The sequence below is a fragment of the Littorina saxatilis genome, linkage group LG17 (genome assembly GCF_037325665.1).
Source record: "Littorina saxatilis isolate snail1 linkage group LG17, US_GU_Lsax_2.0, whole genome shotgun sequence".
NCBI lineage: Eukaryota > Metazoa > Mollusca > Gastropoda > Littorinimorpha > Littorinidae > Littorina > Littorina saxatilis.
In genome coordinates, this window is record NC_090261.1 from 65,125,318 (window position 1) to 65,140,994 (window position 15,677).

The 15,677-nt window shown below is 46.6% G+C and overlaps 1 protein-coding gene across 3 annotated transcripts in view; it reads right to left on the reverse strand.

Moving 5' to 3' along the window:
* Positions 1–1,123: 1,123 nt before the first annotated feature.
* LOC138952186 (AP-4 complex subunit mu-1-like) overlaps positions 1,124–15,677 on the reverse strand; it is a 37,465-nt gene continuing 22,911 nt past the window's right edge. The window contains exons 13-14 of one of the 3 annotated variants that reach the window (XR_011451320.1): positions 3,963–4,236; positions 1,124–3,698 (exon numbers count right to left, since the gene is read on the reverse strand). Coding sequence is in view for 2 of the 3 variants with exons in the window: in XM_070323788.1 (XP_070179889.1) it covers positions 4,039–4,236 (198 nt within the window). In the remaining variant the exon portion in view is untranslated. Of the gene's footprint in view, positions 4,237–15,677 lie in introns of all 3 variants that reach the window. The other 2 variants (XM_070323788.1, XM_070323789.1) reach the window with 2 other exon arrangements.

Genomic DNA, 15,677 nt, shown 5'->3' on the forward strand with positions numbered 1-15,677 from the left:
CTGCAGAAAACCTGTTTACACTTTTTCTGCAGAATTTTGTACTGGCTCATTATATTGTTGGAGCACGCGAGCCCCCCTCTGTCGAGAGATGGACTCATCCAGAATTACCAATAGTTGTGCGTGACTGACACGAATGTATTTTGTCTGTCGGAACAAACTATTATACTATCCCAGGGGGCGACACATACAAACGCTACTTTACAAGGTCGTTCGTTTTTCTCCAGAAAAACTGTGACAGACTATTCTGCAGTAAAACATCACCGTTTTACTGCAGCATTCTTGATTTCAATTTTACTGCAGTAAAACTGTTTTACTGCAGAAAAAAACCGTTGCTCTCGCGAAAGATGACATTATGCAGAAATGCTGCAGAAAAGACAGTTTTTCTCCAGCATTTCGGTTTTTCTCCAGAATAACTGAATAATGTCATAATCCGCCAAGAGCCAGTACAAAATGCTGCAGAAAAAGTGTAAACTGGTTTTCTGCAGTAAAACAACAGCACCGTTTTACTGCGGCATTCTTGATTTTAATTTTACTGCAGTAAACTGTTTTGCTCCAGAAAAACCCGTTGCTTTGGCGAAAGATGACATTATGCAGAAATGCTGCAGAAAAGACAGTTTTTCTCCAGCATTTCTGTTTTTCTGCAGAATAACTGAATAATGCCAAAATGCTGAAGAAAAAGTGTAAACAGTTTTTCTCCAGTAAAACAACATCTCCGTTTTACTGCAGCATTCTTGATTTCAATTTTACTGCAGTAAAACTGTTTTACTGCAGAAAAAAACGTTGCTCTCGCGAAAGATGACATTATGCAGAAATGCTGCAGAAAAGAACGGGTTTTCTCCAGCATTTCTGTTTTTCTGCAGAATAACTGAATAAAGTCATCATCCGCCAAGGATAGTATTCCTCACGTAGATTTTTACCGTTTGTGATTCCAGGAGTGTCGGTGCAATATTTCAAAGCTGCGGGTGTACGTAAAGGCTTTGGACCTTATCGAGTGTTACAAATACACACACGCTGACACACACACACACACACACGCTGACACACACACACACACGCTGACATACACGCACCCACAGACACACGCATACACAGAATGAACATAAATAAACACAGCAAAACATACTTTTAGATTCAAGCCAACAAAATTTACTTCCGCAAAGTTAGCTTGCTCATGTTTCACGCAAACACTTGAAACACTTCATTTCTTTAATTCACTCTGATCATGCTCATTCATTCACCTCCATCGTCAAAACTCACACATATTTTTCAAGCGTTCCACACACAAACACACTCAACCATATACATCACCCATGCAATCAAGTAAACACGCACACGCACACACACACACACACACATATTAAAAATCACATGCACTGAGACCCCACGCGCGCAGTTTCACAAGTTTACAACAGTTCACAAGACTGTTTCTGTGACAACATGCAGCTCTCTGACTTGCTATTCTTCTGCATCTTTGAAGATTCATTTTTTTCTACAAGTTCACAGAAGAACAATACGCTCTTACTAATTGGATTGAATCCAAATACTTCAAATCAAAATTGCCACTCTTAGGCCGTCGCGTACAGCGTGTCAGTAAACGCCCTTCTGACATAGTCTAATCCTGAACCAGTCAATGGCCTGAACCAGCAATGGTGTGGAGGATCTGGAATCCAGACTCCAAGTCGCTTTAGTGTAGTCACCCGCTGCTTACAGTAGAACACCTCCTCCAACACTGTCCAATCCACCAAAAACTACGAGCAGAAGCATGGCCTGCGGACACACCAGTTCAAGAGAAGATCTTCGGCACCCTGCGGAGTCTTCGCTGTACAGCAGACTTCATGAGAAGTTCCGGAGTCCCTGTCTGAGCGATCGAGAAGAAGAAGACCGGCTGCTTGACATCAAAACAAACTGACACTTCGCATTGAAAGAAGACTCAGCAGTCACACACATGATCAACTTACGAAACAAGACTTGCAACAAGTAGGATTCCGTCTGACATTAACAAATTGCACTCTGTAACACAGGCAGCACCGTCCAAGCAAATCCCCACGAGCACCTACCTGCACTGAAAGGTATCAGTGGACCGCCCCCCCCCCCCCCCCTTTGAAGACTCCCCAATTTCAAACTTCCTCCTTCTTTTCAGGCCTTACTTTCTCAGATTGTCTGTACATAACCTCAGTAAATTTACCCCAATTTAAGACTCCCACCTTTTTATTTTTATTTTTATTTTTTTTTAATTTATTTGGTGTTTAACGTCGTTTTCAACCGTTCAAGGTTATATCGCGACGGGGAAAGGGGGGGGGGGGGGGATTTTCCAGACCTCATTTTCTGACATTTGTGCAGATCTAAAAAGAGGGGTTCGTTCCATTGTACTGGTGAGAGCAAAGAACTTCTGTCAAGACAGCGTCACATAACGTGTACTGGTGAGAGCAAAGAACTTCTGTCAAGACAGCGTCACATAACGTGTACTGGTGAGAGCAAAGAACTTATGTCAAGACAGCGTCACATAACGTGTACTGGTGAGAGCAAAGAACTTATGTCAAGACAGCGTCACATAACGTGTACTGGTGAGAGCAAAGAACTTATGTCAAGACAGCGTCACATAACGTGTACTGGTGAGAGCAAAGAACTTCTGTCGAGTCAAGACAGCGTCACATAACGTGTACTGGTGACAGCAAAAACATTCTGTCAATCTCATGATGTTTTTACTGTGTCTGAATCAGACAGCGTCACATAACGTGTACTGGTGAGAGCAAAGAACTTTTGTCAAGACAGCGTCACATAACGTGTACTGGTGAGAGCAAAGAACTTCTGTCAAGATGTTTTCACTGTGTATGAATCAGACAGCGTCACATAACGTGTACTGGTGACAGCAAAGAACTTCTGTCAAGACAGCGTCACATAACGTGTACTGGTGAGAGCAAAGAACTTCTGTCAAGATGTTATCACTGTGTATGAATCAGACAGCGTCACATAACGTGTACTGGTGAGAGCAAAGAACTTCTGTCAAGACAGCGTCACATAACGTGTCCTGGTGACAGCAAAGAACTTCTGTCAAGATGTTTTCACTGTGTCTGAATCAGACAGCGTCACGTAACGTGTACTGGTGAGAGCAAAGAACTTCTGTCAAGATGTTTTCGTGTATGAATCAGACAGCGTCACATAACGTGTCCTGGTGACAGCAAAGAACTTCTGTCAAGATGTTTTCACTGTGTCTGAATCAGACAGCGTCACATAACGTGTACTGGTGAGAGCAAAGAACTTCTGTCAAGATGTTTTCACTGTGTATCAATCAGACAGCGTCACATAACGTGTACTGGTGAGAGCAAAGAACTTCTGTCAAGATGTTTTTACTGTGTATGAATCAGACAGCGTCACATAACGTGTCCTGGTGAGAGCAAAGAACTTCTGTCAAGATGTTTTCACTGTGTATCAATCAGACAGCGTCACATAACGTGTACTGGTGAGAGCAAAGAACTTCTGTCAAGCTGTTTTCACTGTGTATGAATCAGACAGCGTCACATAATTAACGTGTACTGGTGAGAGCAAAAACATTCTGTCAATCTCATGATGTTTTTACTGTGTATCATCAGACAGCGTCACTTAACGTGTCCTGGTGAGAGTAAAGAAGTCACTCATGAGGTCTTCACTGTGTCTGAATCAGACAGCGTCACGTAACGTGGACTGGTGAGAGCAAAGAACTTCTGTCAAGACAGCGTCACATAAGGTGTACTGGTGACAGCAAAGAACTTTTGTCAAGATGTTATCACTGTGTCTGAATCAGACAGCGTCACATAACGTGTACTGGTGAGAGCAAAGAACTTCTGTCAAGATGTTTTCACTGTGTCTGAATCAGACAGCGTCACATAACGTGTACTGGTGAGAGCAAAGAACTTCTGTCAAGATGTTATCACTGTGTCTGAATCAGACAGCGTCACGTAACGTGGACTGGTGAGAGCAAATACGTCTCTCATGAGGTCTTCACTGTGTCTGAATCAGACAGCGTCACGTAACGTGTACTGGTGAGAGCAAAGAAATCTGTCATGATGTTTTCACTGTGTATGAATCAGACAGCGTCACATAACGTATGTAGCGTTTCGCTGCAGAGGACTGGTTGCCCTCCAGGATCTTGACGGAGCGAATGTTGAGTCCAGAGAGGGTCAGGTTGGACACCTCAAACTCTGCTGTGGCTGGCCCGATGTCCTGCCTGCTGATCCTCTGGGAGCTGTGGCTGATCAGCTGAAACACAGAGTTGACACATTGTCTTAACCCTTTCGCTGCCTGTACAACGTCACTTCAAATCCTCGCTAACTTGCTGTTAACAGGCAACACACCGTTAAATGTTATTTCTTCTTCTCTTTTTGTGGATGTTTTTTTATTTTTTTTTTTACATGTATTTGCTGTACATTACAGGACATCACATTAACAAGGGGACACATTCATAAAACAGAACACACTTGGACAATTACAACACACAGGGAGTGGGGGGTGATCATGGCTTGGTGGTCGCAGTATCAAAAAGTCTATGTTTTCAGTCAAACCTGCCCTTGCAACCACCTGTGGGAAGCAACCACCTGTCCACAATGAATACTCCAAAGGATCCCAGACGAGTTTTTCTATATAATTTACTTTCCATAAGGACCACATATCTATAACAAGCGCTTTCGGTCAGACGGTCCCTTGGCTGGTCAGTATAGACACTTTAAGCGCTTTCGGTCAGTCCCTTGGCTGGTCAGTATAGACACTTTAAGCGCTTTCGGTCAGACGGTCCCTTGGCTGGTCAGTATAGACACTTTAAGCGCTTTCGGTCAGACGGTCCCTTGGCTGGTCAGTATAGACACTTTAAGCGCTTTCGGTCAGACGGTCCCTTGGCTGGTCAGTATAGACACTTTAAGCGCTTTCGGTCAGACGGTCCCTTGGCTGGTCAGTATAGACACTTTAAGCGCTTTCGGTCAGTCCCTTGGCTGGTCAGTATAGACACTTTAAGCGCTTTCGGTCAGTCCCTTGGCTGGTCAGTATAGACACTTTAAGCGCTTTCGGTCAGACGGTCCCTTGGCTGGTCAGTATAGACACTTTAAGCGCTTTCGGTCAGTCCCTTGGCTGGTCAGTATAGACACTTTAAGCGCTTTCGGTCAGTCCCTTGGCTGGTCAGTATAGACACTTTAAGCGCTATCGGTCAGTCCCTTGGCTGGTCAGTATAGACACTTTAAGCGCTATCGGTCAGTCCCTTGGCTGGTCAGTATAGACACTTTAAGCGCTTTCGGTAAGTCCCTTGGCTGGTCAGTATAGACACTTTAAGCGCTTTCGGTCAGACGGTCCCTTGGCTGGTCAGTATAGACACTTTAAGCGCTTTCGGTCAGACGGTCCCTTGGCTGGTCAGTATAGACACTTTAAGCGCTTTCGGTCAGTCCCTTGGCTGGTCCGTCAGTATAGACACTTTAAGCGCTTTCGGTCAGTCCCTTGGCTGGTCAGTATAGACACTTTAAGCGCTTTCGGTCAGTCCCTTGGCTGGTCAGTATAGACACTTTAAGCGCTTTCGGTCAGACGGTCCCTTGGCTGGTCAGTATAGACACTTTAAGCGCTTTCGGTCAGTCCCTTGGCTGGTCAGTATAGACACTTTAAGCGCTTTCGGTCAGACGGTCCCTTGGCTGGTCAGTATAGACACTTTAAGTGCTTTCGGTCAGTCCCTTGGCTAGTCAGTATAGACACTTTAAGTGCTTTCGGTCAGTCCCTTGGCTGGTCAGTATAGACACTTTAAGCGCTTTCGGTCAGTCCCTTGGCTGGTCAGTATAGACACTTTAAGCGCTATCGGTCAGTCCCTTGGCTGGTCAGTATAGACACTTTAAGCGCTTTCGGTCAGTCCCTTGGCTGGTCAGTATAGACACTTTAAGCGCTTTCGGTCAGTCCCTTGGCTGGTCAGTATAGACACTTTAAGCGCTTTCGGTCAGACGGTCCCTTGGCTGGTCAGTATAGACACTTTAAGCGCTTTCGGTCAGACGGTCCCTTGGCTGGTCAGTATAGACACTTTAAGCGCTTTCGGTCAGTCCCTTGGCTGGTCAGTCAGTATAGACACTTTAAGCGCTTTCGGTCAGTCCCTTGGCTGGTCAGTATAGACACTTTAAGCGCTTTCGGTCAGTCCCTTGGCTGGTCAGTCAGTATAGACACTTTAAGCGCTTTCGGTCAGTCCCTTGGCTGGTCAGTATAGACACTTTAAGCGCTTTCGGTCAGTCCCTTGGCTGGTCAGTCAGTATAGACACTTTAAGCGCTTTCGGTCAGACGGTCCCTTGGCTGGTCAGTATAGACACTTTAAGCGCTTTCGGTCAGTCCCTTGGCTGGTCCGTCAGTATAGACACTTTAAGCGCTTTCGGTCAGACGGTCCCTTGGCTGGTCAGTATAGACACTTTAAGCGCTTTCGGTCAGTCCCTTGGCTGGTCAGTATAGACACTTTAAGCGCTTTCGGTCAGACGGTCCCTTGGCTGGTCAGTATAGACACTTTAAGCGCTTTCGGTCAGACGGTCCCTTGGCTGGTCAGTATAGACACTTTAAGCGCTTTCGGTCAGTCCCTTGGCTGGTCCGTCAGTATAGACACTTTAAGCGCTTTCGGTCAGACGGTCCCTTGGCTGGTCAGTATAGACACTTTAAGCGCTTTCGGTCAGTCCCTTGGCTGGTCAGTATAGACACTTTAAGCGCTTTCGGTCAGTCCCTTGGCTGGTCAGTCAGTATAGACACTTTAAGCGCTTTCGGTCAGACGGTCCCTTGGCTGGTCAGTATAGACACTTTAAGCGCTTTCGGTCAGTCCCTTGGCTGGTCCGTCAGTATAGACACTTTAAGCGCTTTCGGTCAGACGGTCCCTTGGCTGGTCAGTATAGACACTTTAAGCGCTTTCGGTCAGACGGTCCCTTGGCTGGTCAGTATAGACACTTTAAGCGCTTTCGGTCAGTCCCTTGGCTGGTCCGTCAGTATAGACACTTTAAGCGCTTTCGGTCAGTCCCTTGGCTGGTCAGTCAGTATAGACACTTTAAGCGCTTTCGGTCAGACAGTCCCTTGGCTGGTCAGTATAGACACTTTAAGCGCTTTCGGTCAGTCCCTTGGCTGGTCCGTCAGTATAGACACTTTAAGCGCTTTCGGTCAGACGGTCCCTTGGCTGGTCAGTATAGACACTTTAAGCGCTTTCGGTCAGTCCCTTGGCTGGTCAGTATAGACACTTTAAGCGCTTTCGGTCAGACGGTCCCTTGGCTGGTCAGTATAGACACTTTAAGCGCTTTCGGTCAGTCCCTTGGCTGGTCAGTATAGACACTTTAAGCGCTTTCGGTCAGACGGTCCCTTGGCTGGTCAGTATAGACACTTTAAGCGCTTTCGGTCAGACGGTCCCTTGGCTGGTCAGTATAGACACTTTAAGCGCTTTCGGTCAGTCCCTTGGCTGGTCCGTCAGTATAGACACTTTAAGCGCTTTCGGTCAGACGGTCCCTTGGCTGGTCAGTATAGACACTTTAAGCGCTTTCGGTCAGTCCCTTGGCTGGTCAGTATAGACACTTTAAGCGCTTTCGGTCAGACGGTCCCTTGGCTGGTCAGTATAGACACTTTAAGCGCTTTCGGTCAGTCCCTTGGCTGGTCAGTATAGACACTTTAAGCGCTTTCGGTCAGACGGTCCCTTGGCTGGTCAGTATAGACACTTTAAGCGCTTTCGGTCAGACGGTCCCTTGGCTGGTCAGTATAGACACTTTAAGCGCTTTCGGTCAGTCCCTTGGCTGGTCCGTCAGTATAGACACTTTAAGCGCTTTCGGTCAGACGGTCCCTTGGCTGGTCAGTATAGACACTTTAAGCGCTTTCGGTCAGACGGTCCCTTGGCTGGTCAGTATAGACACTTTAAGCGCTTTCGGTCAGACGGTCCCTTGGCTGGTCAGTATAGACACTTTAAGCGCTTTCGGTCAGACGGTCCCTTGGCTGGTCAGTATAGACACTTTAAGCGCTTTCGGTCAGTCCCTTGGCTGGTCCGTCAGTATAGACACTTTAAGCGCTTTCGGTCAGACGGTCCCTTGGCTGGTCAGTATAGACACTTTAAGCGCTTTCGGTCAGACGGTCCCTTGGCTGGTCAGTATAGACACTTTAAGCGCTTTCGGTCAGACGGTCCCTTGGCTGGTCAGTATAGACACTTTAAGCGCTTTCGGTCAGACGGTCCCTTGGCTGGTCAGTATAGACACTTTAAGCGCTTTCGGTCAGTCCCTTGGCTGGTCCGTCAGTATAGACACTTTAAGCGCTTTCGGTCAGACGGTCCCTTGGCTGGTCAGTATAGACAGTTTAAGCGCTTTCGGTCAGTCCCTTGGCTGGTCAGTATAGACACTTTAAGCGCTTTCGGTCAGACGGTCCCTTGGCTGGTCAGTATAGACACTTTAAGCGCTTTCGGTCAGTCCCTTGGCTGGTCCGTCAGTATAGACACTTTAAGCGCTTTCGGTCAGACGGTCCCTTGGCTGGTCAGTATAGACAGTTTAAGCGCTTTCGGTCAGTCCCTTGGCTGGTCAGTATAGACACTTTAAGCGCTTTCGGTCAGACGGTCCCTTGGCTGGTCAGTATAGACACTTTAAGCGCTTTCGGTCAGTCCCTTGGCTGGTCAGTATAGACACTTTAAGTGCTTTCGGTCAGTCCCTTGGCTGGTCAGTATGTGACAGTTTCGAGTGTATAAGCCTTGGTGACTTAGTGTTTAGATCAACCTCCGCTACAAAAAAAACTGTTGATTTGGTCCAAAAGAACACACTTTTATCTACAGTTTGAAACCATTACAATGCGTGAATTTTTCTGCTAGTATTCACAATCCGCAAGAAAACGAAGCCGGTTGGCAGGCCGAAACGACGCGAAATCCGCGACCGACAACTCTGTCAGCACAAGAAGAGCCGACGCAGCGTTAGCCTCTGGCCTGCCTGCTGTGACGTCACTGGGGGAAACCGCTGCGAAGACTACAGTGCCGCAATGTAGACCACAACTGGACATCTGTAATACTGTACGCGTGATTGATTCTTGCACAAAGTAAAGTATTAGGGTGGTGTGGTATTTTCTCAAGACCCACGTTCCCATTTTACTCTTCTTTGATCTGACCGACTGCAACCTTCACAAGTCATTTCTAGAGTGGTTCACACTGCTGTTGCTACTCCTCCATCCACCCGTTTGAATCACTGATAAAGTTGCTCAACCACAGACCTTTTTGTCACTGGTCAGGCACTTTACACTTATGAAGTAGGTCCGCTTGAGGTGTCACGCCAAATACCGTGTACGTGTGAGGTACCGAATTCAAGACAAAAACCAATTCTGTCGGTGGGAAAACCGAAAAGTGACCCAGGATATAGATGACAATACCTCTTCAGTTACTCAGTCAAGTAGGTAGACGAGATAAGATAAAGGGGAGAGAGATTGAGGCAAAGATGAAACAGTGGAGCGAGTGTGGAAAATGGGGGAGGGGGGTTTCGGCCGGGAAAAATCAAAGATGAATTTGACACTGAAACTGTGTTTGTGATGGTTATTCGGGGTGTGTGTGTGTGTGTGTGTGTGTGTGTGTGTGTGTGTGTGTGTGTGTGTGTGTGTGAGCATGTGTTTGTGTGTGGGTGTGTGTGTGTGTGTGTGTGTGTGTGTGTGTGTGTGTGTGTGTGTCCCTCGATCGGCGCGTGACAATATCTGCCAATGAGTTGAACAAAAACACGGTTCAAGTGGGAACACCTGAAACAAGCAGGGGGGGCGGAATACATGTAATGAACTCCGTTATTTACTGTTTGAAATTTTCTATCCTGGGGTGAAGTCACCCTCGCACCCCGTTCTTAGTTTCTCTTCACCTACCCGTGAAGTATGCTTGAGGGCATGACTCGATTACCCGATTGCGCCCACCACACGACACAAAGAGAGCGCCGTCGGCGATTCTTTTGTAGACGTCACGCGTCCAAGGGAAGTACTTTTCGAGCGGGCTGCATTGACTCGACCAAGACTGCACACTTTCTTCCATTGAAGGCATTGTAGCATGTCTAAAATCTTGGGACTTGTGTTATCAAGCTTTCAAAATCACCAAGTAACTTTTAAGTATAGTTTCAGTTACATGAGAACTCATTCTGCTGAACGGATTTTGAGAGCCACAACCCCGGCAACAGCTGCCCTTTAAACGTGTGAACATTTCCCTGGTCGGTTTGCCTAATGTGATCATGAAGTGTGTTTGATAGCTGATCATGTTCTTTTCAGCGATACGACTTTTGGCGGACTGATTCGGTGTGTTTCAGTGATAGCTGATCATGTTCTTTTCAGCGCCGTACGACTTTTGGCGGACGATTCAGTGTGTTTGATAGCTGATTTCTTATCAGCGATACGACTTTTGGCGGACGATTCAGTGTGTTTAAGTTGTGTGACGAGTTGTGTAAGCGTGTGCGGCTCCGCATTGAGGAGTGAACTACACTGCCTTCTGGGTTACCGTTCTGGTGTATGTTAATAAAGACATGTTACAGCAACCTCGGTGTCTCGGCGTCTCATGAATGCTTCCTGGCCTATTCCCCCTTCCACTCCACCTTATCACATCTGGCGCATGCGTAGCAGGATTCAGGAAGTAGAGACGCCATAATTAACATCAGAAGGCAGTGTAGGAGGTACTCGGCGTATCCAAGATGGTCGACGTGGCTCGGCCTAGACCCCAGTGGCAGATGTCACATTCCCCTCCCAGGCTTCCCCTCTTCACTAGCGGCAACGATCATGGCTCCTAAACCCCAGTGGCAGATGTTTTCCCCTCCCAGGCTTCCCCTCTTCACTAGCGGCAAAGATGGCTGTCCGTTAGACGACTTGGTCAAAGAGGCTCGTCGCATCATCGCCCACCGTCAACCTGGGGGCACTGGGCGGCGAGGCAGCTGAATGGCTGATCCAGTCACTTGCTGGGCATGCCAGGAGGGAGATAAATCTGCATCCACCACAGGAGACCGCCACTGCCAACTTAGTCCTGAACATCCTACAGGACTGACGCGGCTTTGTGACCACGCCAGCATTTCCGCTCTACTCTCATCATCGTTCCAACACCTGCCAGCTGCCTCACGTCAACAGCGACAAGGTTGGCCTAGTGGTAAGGCGTCCGCCCCGTGATCGGGAGGTCGTGGGTTCGAACCTAAGACTTTAAAATTGGCAATCTAGTGGCTACTCCGCCTGGCGTCTGGCATTATGGGGTGAGTGCTAGGACTGGTTGATCAGTCCGGTGTCAGAATAATGTGACTGGGTGACACGAAGCCTGTGCTTCAACTTCTGTCTTGTGTGTGGCGCACGTTATATGTCAAAGCAGCACCGCCTTGATATGGCCCTTCGTGGTCGGCTGGGCGTTAAGCAAGCAAACAAACAAACAAACAAACAAACGTCAACAGAGACCATCCGCGAAGCCACGTTGTTGACTTTGTAACCGCCAGGGACATCCTACAGAGCAGGTGCTCTACCAAGCGTGATGGGAGTCATGCAACAACCGCTGTCATGGCGACAGCCCAGTGAGATACGTGTGAGTCAGCAGTCGACAGCCATCAAGCATCCTCTCCGTGAGCAAAGCTGTCAGACAAAGGAAGAGCATAGGTTTCAGCAGTCCTCGTGCAGCTACACGACGCTCAAGATTTTATTTTAATCCTGCTCCTTTACCCCAAGTCCCCGCCACAGAACTTATATAAGCCATCCCCTCGTAAGCTCCGGGAAACTCTTCTATCTATACATGGCTTAACCATGCCCTGCTTGACACTTGTTAGTTATTGTGATCAGCTAAGAGACTGTGTGTTCACTAGCATTATTGATTGCCTGTTGTATTTTGTCTTGTATGCATGGGTTGGATGACTGTGCGTGTCATCCGTTACTGTTTCTGAATTTTATTTTTATTTTCACTTGGGGGAACTTGTATTTGTCTTTTGTGTTTGATCAATGGATGTCATGACTTTCAGCTCGTCCTGAGGCGTTGTACCTGCAAGGACGCAGTTGGTATAGAGGGGGGGGGGGGGGGGGATGGGACTGTAGCCGTGTGGCGATTTCACGGCAAATGTGTTGTTCCTCTCTTTTTCATTCGCTATCCCAATCATTCCCCTTGAAGCGATAATGCTTGTATGTTTTTGTGGTGTTGCTCTTGCTGCGTCGTGGTTGGTTGATTGTTTACTAGCTAGGTATGATTGGTTAATCCTTTTACCGGGGTGCGTGTGCTTATCCCGTAGACAGACAGCGGGGGGTTCGAACATTCTGACCAGTGACTTAGTGGTGTCCAGACGTGTCGATCAGTGTGCGTGTTTAGCCTTGTAGTTCTGTGACGAGTTGTGTTAGCACGGTGTGCTCTGCATCACTGTTGAGGATTGAACTGTAAGTAGACATTGTTTATATTGTAGGCTATTTTGCTGTTTATGATGTGTTCTGATCGTGCACGTATATGATGTGTGTTAGCTATTTGATCCCAGCGAGGTCGTAGCGTCAGTTCGTAGTTTTGCATGTAAGGCTAGTTTTTCCGCGCTAACCGTGTTCTTTGTTGCGGGAGCGTCACATGCTCCCCCTGTAGTAACTTGTTCTTCTTCTTTCCGGTAATGCCCACGATCTTGAGGATAATCATTCTGGCATGAAAAGGGGGCTGTTTTAGAATCCATTGTCATTTTCATTGTCCGTAAAACATTGCCAAAAGTCCGTATCCGTAAGGGCCTAGTTTTGTCAGGAACTGTAACTTAATTTGCGGAGGCTCGTGACACAAACGCGTCAACTGTTGCTGCCTCTACAGTTTCACTGGGAAGGTGGTTCCAGTCCCTAACAGTCCTCGGTAGGAATGATCCACCTCTGTACTGAGTTCTGCCTTCTGGTGTTGATGAGGGAGTGAGGCTGGTCATGGATACGGCGCCGGCTGTCGTGGTGGGGGTGGGACTAGCTTGCCCTTGATGATTGGGCACTGAAATAGTCCGTGATGGATCTTGTAAAGGACCCCCAGGCGCGTGGTTCTTCTACGCTGCTCGAGAGACGGCCAGCCCAGTTGGTCGATCATCCGGCTCACACTTGACGTGTTGTGGTAGTTGAGTACAAGCTCTGGACAGCTTGTACAGTTTTCGACCCATGTCACGCTCCGATGGTTTGTTTGTTCGTTCATGGGCTGAAACTCCCACGGCTTTTACGTGTATGACCGTTTTTAGGCAGCCATACGCCGCTTTCGGAGGAAGCATGCTGGGTATTTTCGTGTTTCTATAACCCACCGAACTCTGACATGGATTACAGGATCTTTTTTGTGCGCACTTGGTCTTGTGCTTGCGTGTACACACGGGGGTGTTCGGACACCGAGGAGAGTCTGCACACAAAGGTGACTCAGTCTGAGAAATAAATCTCTCGCCGAACGTGGGGACGAACTCACGCTGACAGCGGCCAACTGGATACAAATCCAGCGCGCTACCGACTGAGCTACATCCCCGCCCGCTCCGATGGTTTTAGAACGTAAGGCGTGAAGGGTATCCTCAGCTATCTATTGTGTTAGGAATTATTCCCGTCTCCCCATGCCGCATCTTAGTTGCTATATATTTGAAAACTAAGCTCACCCACATATATATACCCCTCTTGCAGGGATTCAGAGACCTTCAGTGGTGTGTATGATCTATGAACCAGTGGTATTTAGCTTCTGAGACATTGAGTCTGTTAGAAAGTTAAAGTGCAACAAACTAAATTGAACCATATTTCTCTTTTAATTCAAGCTATGATTCAACAATCATTTTAGAATATAACTCCTGAAATGATAAATTGAAAAGCAGCACCAAAAGACTGTGTATAGCATTAGCAAGGAATATAACTCTGGGGGTTTCTGTTTTTGTCTAAACCTTCTTCTTTTTTAACCTGAGCAGTTAAGCCCTTTTGAAGATGTTCAATTGTAACAAACTGACTTAAAACTTGTTTCTCGTTTGGTTCAAGCTATGGTTCAACAATTATTTGAGTATATACCACCTGCAATGCTAAAATCACAAGCCACAAGTAAAAATGTGTAATCAAGGGAGGTGACTGTTATTTCCTGTGTTTGCCTAACTTAGCATGGCGATTTTCCTTTAATGCGGTAAACATTTTTTAAATCAAAGACAAAACTAGGTGATGAAATCAAATACCTTCAAGTTTACAAGATTTTTTAATTTTGTGCATCTCAAATTTTAAGTTTTTGTTTAAGCAAGGAGAGGTTTCTAAAACCCTTCTTGAAATTTGTTTACCACTTGTTTTTGTAGACCCCCCTAGCAAGAGTGATGCAACCAAACATCTTTAAAGTATAGAGGTTTTTGATTTTGTGCATTCATCCCCCCCCCCCCCCATTTTGTTTTGTTTGTTTGCTGTTTTCAGTTTTAAAGCCAGGAGAGGCTCACATAGCACCTCTTGAATTGCTAAACTTCATTTTCAGCTGGTTAGTTACAAATACCTTCAAGTTTACAAGATATTTTAATTTTGTGCATCTCCAATTTTAAGTTTATTGTTTAAGCGAGGAGTGGCTTCTAAAACCCTTCTTGAAATTTGTTTACCACTTGTTTTTGTAGACCCCCTAGCAAGAGTGATACAACCAAACATCTTCGAGTATAGAGGTTTTTGATTTTGTGCATTCATCTATCCCCCCCCCCCCCCCCTCCCATTTTGTTTGTTCGTTTGTTTGCTGTTTTCAGTTTTAAAGCCATGAAATAGCCCCTCATGAAATGCTAAAATTCATTTTCAGGTGGTCAGTTACAAATACCTTCAAGTCTACAAGATTTATATATTATGCATCTCCAAAAAGTTTGTTTGTTCTAAGGTTCAGAGTCAGGCGAGGCCACCTAAAATTCCATTTTCGGCTGGGGGACACTGCCCCCCCTAGACCCACCCCCCCCCCCCCCCCCCCAGCAAGGGTGCTGCCCCTGCACCCCGCCAAAGCCCTAGCGGCCCCTGGACCCCGGCCTTCCAAAATGTTCAGTCCAGGCAACATTTTGGGCTCCCACCCATGTTAATATTTGTTATGGTTATGATGGTTTGTTATACAGAATGCGTTTACTCTTTGTTAAAATATGTTCTTATGTTGTTTTCTCTTCTTTTGCATACATGTGTCAACAGACACTGCCTTCTGGGTTACTTCTGGTGTAAATAAGAGTCCCGTTATCGCAACCTCTGTCTTGGCGTCTCATTTATGCTTCCTGGTCTGTGCCCCTATTCCACAAACTCCACCTTCTCACATCTGCACTCAAGTGCTTAGTTTGTTCGTTATGTTTGTTTGTTTGCTCATTACACCCCCGGTATAGGGGTGTGTATAGGTTTCGGTCGATGTGTTTGTTTGTGTGTTTGTGTGTTTGTGTTCGCATATAGATCTCAAGAATGAACGGACCGATCGTCACCAAACTTGGTGAACAGGTTCTATACATTCCTGAGACGGTCCTTACAAAAATTGGGACCAGTCAAACACACGGTTAGGGAGTTATTGGTGGATTAAGATTCTACAAGGACTTATAGAGAAACATATTCATGGTCAAAGGGAAATAACCTTCTCAGTTGGTGGCAGTGAGAATGGGTGCAGTGAGAATGGTTATTTCCCTTTGACCAACGGGGGTGTTTTTCCTACCTCGAAGGAATTTCTTGTTTTAGCCTGTCTTTGCTGTGTGTTGTGGTGAACATGATAACTGTAGTCACCCTGAGCTGTGTGTTGTGGTGAACATGATAACTGTAGTCACCCTGAGCTGTGTGTTGTG